The 8,424-nt window shown below is 47.0% G+C and overlaps 1 protein-coding gene across 1 annotated transcript; it reads left to right on the top strand.

The window, feature by feature from the left end:
• The first annotated feature begins 205 nt into the window (after positions 1–205).
• Positions 206–1,618, top strand: LOC127330349 (F-box/kelch-repeat protein At1g67480-like). Its single transcript, XM_051356595.2, has 2 exons — positions 206–815; positions 994–1,618. The coding sequence occupies exons 1-2, from the start codon at positions 292–294 to the stop codon at positions 1,616–1,618; spliced, it is 1,149 nt and encodes a 382-aa protein (XP_051212555.1). The 5' UTR covers positions 206–291.
• Positions 1,619–8,424: the final 6,806 nt, after the last annotated feature.

The raw sequence follows: 8,424 nt of genomic DNA, 5'->3' as shown, positions 1-8,424 counted from the left end.
GGTTTAAGGATGATGACGTAGTTGAACTGAACACATAGCATCTACTAGATGCAAATTAGAAGAAAATTTACAATTTTCGCTGAGCTCCGTCTCCTGTCCAAGTCTGAGCACGTGCATCCACGCGCTGCTCATCTCAAACCATTGCCTCCAATTTTCAGTATGTATTGGTATTCATATATTCCTAAATTATTCTCTTTGAAGGCTCATCATACATAGAAAACCAGCAAGGCAAATAGGCACAGAAGCTATTCAATTCATTTCGCATCAACAAGGTTCCTAAGGTGTTTTCAAATGCCCGCCCTTGTCGCAGCAAGGGAACCACATGTTCAAGCACAAGCATGCCACCGTGCTACAATGCTACTGAAATTTCCGTCCAGGCAAAGACTTTCTCTACTTCCGATGGCTGAAAAAGAAACCAATCCACATAACGTTCTAATACCCGGTTTGCCAGAAGACATGGCGAAGATATGCATCGCGCTCGTCCATCGGAGCTACTTCCCTGCCATGGGTGCAGTTTCCAGGAGGTGGATGTCATTCATCGGCAGCAGAGAGTTTAGTGCTGTCAGGAAGGAGGTTAGGAAGATTGAGGAGTTGGTTTATGTCCTTGCTGCTGATGCTGGAGAAAAGGGGCCTCGATGGGAGGTCTTGGGGGAGCAAAAGAACAGGGCAATTCCTCCTATGCCTGGACTGGCTAAGGCTGGGTCTGGTGTCGTGGTTGTCTACGGGAAGATGTATGTCATGGCTGGCTATGTTGCTGTCTATGGAAAGGACTATGTTTCTGATGAGGTTTACCAGTATGATGCCCGGCTCAACAGGTATATTTTGAATCTGTGATAAAAAAAAGCAAGCATCATACAATGATACTTCTCTTATAGAAAATTATAATATTATTCTGGGTAGTAAGTACATTATTGGGGGTAATTATGAAGAATAGGTTCTCCAAACAACAAAGGCATTTGAAACATGTAACTAACTCATCCTGCTTCTGCATAGGTGGGGTGCACTTGCCAAGTTGAATTTTGCACGCCGTGACTTCGCCTGCGCAGAGGTCAACGGCATAATATATGTTGCCGGTGGATTCGGCTCTGGCTGCAACAGTTTGTCCAGCGTCGAGGCATATGATCCCCAACAGAATAGATGGACACTAATCGAAAACCTTCGCAGGCCGAGGTCAGGATGCTTCGCCTTCGGATTGAACAACAAGTTGTACATAATGGGTGGCCGCTCAAGCTTCACAATTGGCAACTCCCGTTCCATCGACGTGTACGATCCCAGGCGCCGAAGTTGGGAGGAGATCAAGAGAGGATGTGTAATGGTCACCTCTCATGCAGTTATTGGCAAGAGCTTGTTCTGCATTGAGTGGAGGGACCAGCGCTCACTCTCGGTGTTCAGCCCTTCAGACAGTTCTTGGATGAAGATTTCAGTGCCACTAACGGGTAGTTCAAGCAGCCGTTTTTGCCTGGGGGCGAGTGGTGGAAAGCTGTTGTTGTTCTCGCGGGAGGAAGATGAGCGTCAGTCTATGACATACGATCCAGCTGCGGCGCCAGGTTCTGAATGGGAGACATCAGAGCTGAAGCCGTCGGGGTTGTGCCTGTGCAGTGTGACCATTGAAATTTGATGGTACCTTGGGGTCGTCTACCTTGTACTTCCTATGTCCAAAAACAAGTGACTTAAGTTTTTTAAATACGCGTGTATCTATATACTCAAAGTGCGTCTAGATACAATCATATCTAGATTTTTTCGACAAAGAGCATATATTAATATCGGAGATATCAATTACGTCCAGGCTCTGCAACAACGCATTGCCCTAGCGGCCTTACGGATGCACACAACCAAAAAAAAAAAAAATTACAGAAAAAAAAGAAAAGTCCCGCTACGGTAGTTTAATCATTGAAGCAACAACACTAACACCACCAAGACAGCATCATAAGCCCAACTTCTTCAAAAACGGCGCCTCCAAGAAGGGAACAGTGCACAAGCGCTGTCGTCGCCCGATCAAAGATCTGGGTTTTCACCTTGAAAAAGGTTCCCACTCTCAAAACAATGCCTTCAACAAGGCCATTGCCAGGCACAACTAATTAAGGCCAGACCTTGGATTTTACCCCTCAAAGATAAGACTTTGGTCTTCTCCTGTGCAGTCGCCCCCACTTGCATGCCGCTGCTCCAAGTCATGAAACACCAAGCCAACTCCTCCTCGCCCCAAAGAACGGATCCTCCATTTCTAGTCCTCAGATCACGGCCTTCATGACATTCTCTGCCAGCACCATGGAACGAGAACAAGCCCCATGATATTAACAGTCAGCAGAGTTTCGAAGCGCTCCCTCTAAAACCAAACGGCAAGAGTAAAATATGGGTGCGCACGACCGAGTCCCACCCGATCCAACAGTCTCCAGGCATGAATCGCCCATGGAAGATCGCCGGTGGCGCCTCCCGGAACCCGTCACTCTAGCCAGATCAATGGGGACATAGCTCTGGCAGATCAGCATCTTGACCCAAATTGGAATCTTAGGACCGCCGCCTTTATTCAGGTCGCGCCCCCAAGTCGGCGACCATCCCAGGACGGACAAGGTTGCCTCCGGAGACACCAGCGCAGATCGCGTTGTCCGAAGACACCGCACACGCCCTGCGCACCGCCGCAGCGGAACGCCAGCCCACCACCGGTGACATCAGCCATTGCCGGCTTCCACGCCTCTCCACCTCGCCGCCAGAACGCGATGACAGATCGAAAGATCCAACACCACCATCCGCAGGCTGACCCTCTCCGGCGAAGAAGAGAGCCGCCTCCACCGTCGAACCCAAGGCTGCTGCCCCGGGCGACCTCGTGTCGTGGGAGAAGCCCGATACCATCTCCACGCACCGGTGAGAGGCTGGGGGGAATGGCGCAAACCATGGGCCTGGCCGCCACCCACCACCAGCCCCTGCCGGCGTGCTACGGGGGAGAGCCGACGGGAAGAGGGGGGCCGCCCATCACCATCCGCGCCGACCAGTCGCAGCGTCGAGGAGGAGGGATCCTGTCCGCCGTCCATAGCGCTTCAACGAGGAAGGGCCCCCGCCGCCGCCATGTCCCGCGGTCTTTGCCTCGGCGGTGCTACCAGCGGCAGCGGCGGGAGGCGGTTAGGGTTGGGAGGGGTGCGGGGTCGCAGCGTATACCGCATATACAATCATATCTAGATAAAGTTGAGTCACTTATTTTTAGACGGAGGGAGTAGCATATATCCTCGCATTTTACCGACTGTATGCTCCTCTGGTCATTCAGTTGAAGCTGGCCCCCATGTTCTCTTGTATGAAATATTGTGTGTATGTTGCACATAATTGCGCTCCTTCTGTTGGGTCAATATTATCGTTAACATCTTTCAAAAAAAATATCAGGGTGAACTCTCTTCAATTCACAATCTGTGGTTTAATGTTAAATTGGCATATCCATAAGCTTCACAATCATTGATATGGATGATAGGCCACACACTATGGTGACAAATCTTGCATGTTTAGATGAAACAGACAACACTAAAATTATGTGACCAAAGCGTTAGAAGGAATTAGGGTAGCAAAATAAAAAAATAACACCTAACAGGAAAAAGAGGCCCTTGTCAGTTATATAGAGGAATTAGTGACTACAACCTGGATTGCAAGTGCGGAGACTCAAACCCAGGCCAGCAGGTATGCATCAACCCATACCCACCATTCCAGCTATGCCTTGATTCTCTAGGGTGGCAAAATAGCACCAATATGTGTTGGTTAATGTAAAGAGGGGATATTTGGTGCCCCGTGAGTGGCATACCTGAGCTTTCTCGAACACAATCACGGTGGCTAGGTGCGTCAGCGTCACCCAGCAATCGTGCTTGTGTGTTTGGGCCTTAAGCTTTAGTGATCTCACGAACTAACGCAACTCACTAACGCCTGATGATGTCGTGCTTGCAAGCTAATTATTTTGTTCCCGATGCCTCTTATCTCTAAAGTTTAGCGTTTGGCTCCCCGCCTCCATAAAATGTTACGGACATGTAATGGTAATGTGCGTGTAAACTGAAAATACGTATAGTAGAAGTATATATAGGGGTAACGTCAGGCCAGTAACTTTAATAGGTTGTGAATTTATTTAGGCATGAGTTATAGGTGTCATAAACTTCTATGGACATATACTGTAGGTGCTTCGGTACTATATTTGAGTATCTTTTAAAACAGAGCTTGCCTCTTATGGTTAGGTTCCTTGTGGTGGAACCAGCCCACCCAGTGGTAGGTGAGTCGCGAGTGGTGACTTCGTCAACCTCAAGATATGCCGGCTCAGTCCTTCGAATGTGCTCATAGGGGTAGGGTGTGCGTGCGTGCGTTCATAGGGGTGTTTGTACGTGCGTGTTTGTAAGCGCTGCGTTGTACCATATTCTCAAAAAAAAATTGGGTATCTTTTCCGTACTTCTAGAGAAGTACTCTATCAGTTCAAGGTAATGGTAGGAAATGGTAGACTGGCCCGTACGTGCGACCCTAAGGAAAGGTGATCGTGAAACCATCTAGGGTTCCACACCCCTTGCCATCGAAGCCCACAGATCAACCATCCTTCGGTGGCCTTTGGGGCCTTGCAGACGTGGTGGACCAATGTCCCTTACTGGTGAGAGGTTTTCCTTTTCTTTTTTATTATGTTGATCTCATCATATTCTTTGATATGGTGAGACGGCGGCTACATCTAAAAATTAAATAAGGTTCTTCCCACTCTATCCTCATTCTGGTGATACGTCTAGCACTTGAAGTTAATCACATCTTAATTATCCAATTAAGCCTAATTCTTTGGTATTTTCTCAGGTTCACTTGCAGCTCTGTGGGTACTCTACAGGAATGGGCCGAAACACCGATGTCCTGATCATACGCCGACGGCCAAAAGTCGGGGTTGTCGGCGTATGGGCCGGCCAGGCCAGCTCGCCAAAAAAGCCGTCGGCGTAGCAATGCCCTCGCGTAGGCAACGCTACGCCAACGGCTGCCCTCGGTGCACCGAGAGCCATCGCTGTAGGCTTGGGATGCGCACCACCAACCCTGGGCCGTGACAGTGTTGGTCACAGATACGCCGAGGGCTGCCCTCGGCATAACCTCACCCCATTTTTTGTTTCCTCTTTTACTCCTAGCACGTGACGTCACAGCTGCATTTAGCACGTGATGAGTTCTTTTTAAAACTCTTTGTAGATCTATGATAAAATAGATAGTTGTGAATCTAAAAATAAGTTTTCAAAAAAATTAAAGGCAAACAATCATGCACCTATAGTTTAAATTTTGTTCGCTTCCAGCTGAATCGGCAGCAATTTGTCTTTTTGGTGAGAGGTGCCTAGAAGTATTTTGAGGTGCAAGAAGTTGGTAATTTTTACATACAATATAGTCTAGCATTCTTGAAAATTTGGGTGCTGCAATTTTGAAACGGTTTCTTGGTAGGTGCTTCACAAAACAACCTCGCTTTTAGTGCTCGGTAAATAAAAAATGGATTTTTGTGTAAAGACGGTGAAATCCCCCAACAACAACATTGCGTCCCCTCTGAATACACACAGGTGTGCGCAATATGGGCTCAATTCGACAAATTATGCCATGGTTTAGGTCATGACCTAGCTCATTTGACCTGAAAGCCATATAACTTTGTATATGGTAGGTCATTTCTGAGAAGATATTTCTAAAACATTTGCGATACGACAATTTTTATATTTCTTCTACAAACTAAGTAACATAAGATGATGTAGTGTGAAGGTTTCTCTTTTTTGTCAATTAGTTGTGCTCGATTCAAAATGCTGCCAAAACAGCTGACATGAACTTTCTAACCTACATGCATAATTTTTTAAAACTCTTTGAAGATCTATGATAAAATAGATAGTTGTGAACCAAAAAAATGAAAAAATCAAGGGCAAAAAATCATGCACATGTAGTACAAATTTTGTCCGCTTCTAGCTGAATCGGCAACAACTTATCTTTTTGGTGAGAGGTGCCTAGAGATATTTTGAGGTGCAAGAAGTAGGTGATTTGTACTTACAATATAGTCTAGCATTCTTGAAAATTTGGGTGGTGCAATTTTGGAATGATTTCTTGGTAGATGCTTCACAAAAAATCCTACTTTTGGCGCTCGGTAAATAGAAAATGGATTTTTTTGCAAAGACAATAAATTCCCCAATAACAACATTGCTTCCCATATGAATACACACACGTGTGCGCAATATGGGCTCACTTCGACAAACTATGACATGGTTTAGGTCATGACCTAGCACATTTGATCAAAAAGCCATAAAACTTTGTACATGGTAGGTCATTTATGAGAAGGTTTTTCTAAAACATTTGCGATACGCCAAGTTTTATATTTTTTTCTAGAAACTAAGTTACATAAGATGATGTACCGTGAAGATTTCACTTTTTTTGATTTTTTTGAATTAGTTGTGCTTGATTCAAAATGCGGCCAAAACACGGGCATGAACTATCTAGGGTTAGATGTATAATTTTTTTAAACTCTTTGAAGATCTGTGATGAAATAGATAGTTGTGGATCTTAAAATATTTTTTTTGAAAAAATCAAAGGCAAACAATCATGCACCAGTAGTTCAAATTTTGTCAGCGTCCAGCTGAATCGGTAACAATTTGTCTTTTTGGAGACAGGTGCCAAAAATAAATTTGAGGTGCAAGAAATTGGTGATTTGTACATACAATATAATCTAGCATTTTTGAAAATTTTGGTGGTGCAATTTTGGAATGATTTTTTAGTAGGTGCTTCACATAAAACCCTGCTTTTGGCGTTGGGTAAATAAAAATGGTTTTCTGGTGCAAAGGCAATGAAATTCACACAAACTATGCCGTGGTTTAGGTCATGACCCAGCTCATTTGACCTGAAAGTCATAGAACTTTGTACATGGTAGGTCATTTTTTAGAAGGTTTTTTTAAAACATTTTCGATCGCCAAGTTTTATATTTTCCCTAGAAACTAAGTAATATAAGATGAGGAAGTGCGAAGGTTTCATATTTTTTGATTTTTTCGAATTACTTGTGCTCAATTTAAAATACAACCAATAAGAGAGCAGTTTGCAGCTACCCACGGATCTCCTAGGTATTAGGCGAATTCTGATTGTTGGCAATGTTAGTCCACGGTTCGATGACATGGCAAGGGAAAAGAAAAAAAGAAAAGAAAAAAGACCGCACCACTCTGCACCACGGCCCTTATCTTCTCCTCCCTATCTCTCTCTACAGAACCTAGGTCCTCGCGCAGGACCTCGCCGCCTTCTCCCTCTGACGGTCGCGCCTAGGTCCTCGCCGTCTTCCCCCTCTGGCGGCCGCGCCTTGGTCCTCGCCACCTTTTTCCTCCGACGGACGCGCCCAGGTCCTCGTCGCCTTCTGCCTCCGACGGTCACGCCCAATTCGTCGCCGCCTTCCTCCTCCGACAGCCGCGCCTTGGACCTTGCCGCCTTCTGCCTCCACAGCCACGCCCTCCCTAGGTGCCTGCACGCGCATGAGCCGGTGTGCGGCCGCGCCCGAACGCTCATAGTACGGATGGTTCGCCATCGAGCTCCCACGACCGGCGCTCGGGAGCAGCAGCGGCGCGCCGCCCTCGAGTTCCGGTGCACCGACCACCAACAGAACGCGGCAGCAGCGCGAACCCGTTAGGGTTCGACGCGAACTTTATTTTTATTTTTCTTGGATATGTACGCCGAGGGCTATGCCGTCGGCGTAGCATTGACGTTCGTTAACGGATGGCGCACCGGCCATTGCTACACCGAGAGCCCGGCACGACCGTCGGCGTGGCGTCCAATATCTACGCCGAGGGCCAGTCCTACGCCGAGGGCCAGCGTGTCTCCGTCGAGGCAAACCTTCGCTTCTCCGACGGCAGTCCTCGGCGTAGGCTACGCCGACGGCCTTCCACGGCTACGCCAAGGGCTCGCGGCCGTGGGCGCAGCGGCAGATTCCTTTAGTATTTGCAGACGTGATTAAACCAACACGTCCTGGCGACCCCGTGGACAGCCTATGACCACTTACTGCCTCATATTAGCATACGTTTGATAAGTACTAGTAGGCTTTGGCGTGGCGGCACGCCGCGCCGGTGGCGGCATTCTTTTGCGTTTGTTTAAATCCACTAAGTATCCACATTTGGCCGTTTGCTAAATGGCGCAAATGTTCGGTATATATATTGAATCATCCAAGTATTTTTTTGTGGGGGAAACTGTGTCGACAAATTATCACCAGAGAGGCGGAAAAACCGCCGCGCCCGTGTCAGCATTGGTTTGCCTTTTTTTCCCCGAAATTCACTAAATATCCGCATTTGGCAGCTTGCTATAAATGCCGCGAATATTCGGTGAACATATTAAATTGCCAACCTTCTTTTTCGTGCGAAGTTTCTTCGAAAAATTACCGTGGGAGGGGGAAAAACCGACGCGCCCGTGGCGGCATTTTTTTTTTGAAAAGCACTAAATATCCGCATTTGTCTG

This window comes from Lolium perenne, chromosome 2 (genome assembly GCF_019359855.2).
Source record: "Lolium perenne isolate Kyuss_39 chromosome 2, Kyuss_2.0, whole genome shotgun sequence".
NCBI classification, from domain to species: Eukaryota; Viridiplantae; Streptophyta; class Magnoliopsida; order Poales; family Poaceae; genus Lolium; species Lolium perenne.
The sequence above is the reverse complement of the archived record's forward strand: the minus strand, read 5'-3'. Positions and strand labels throughout refer to the sequence as shown.

Excerpts from the sequence above, each read along its gene's own strand:
- LOC127330349 (XM_051356595.2), top strand. The coding sequence starts at position 292 with ATGCCCGCCCTTGTCGCAGCAAGGGAACCACATGTTCAAGCACAAGCA. Across the intron at positions 816-993 it reads TATGATGCCCGGCTCAACAG|GTGGGGTGCACTTGCCAAGT; the intron begins GTATATTTTGAA and ends GCTTCTGCATAG.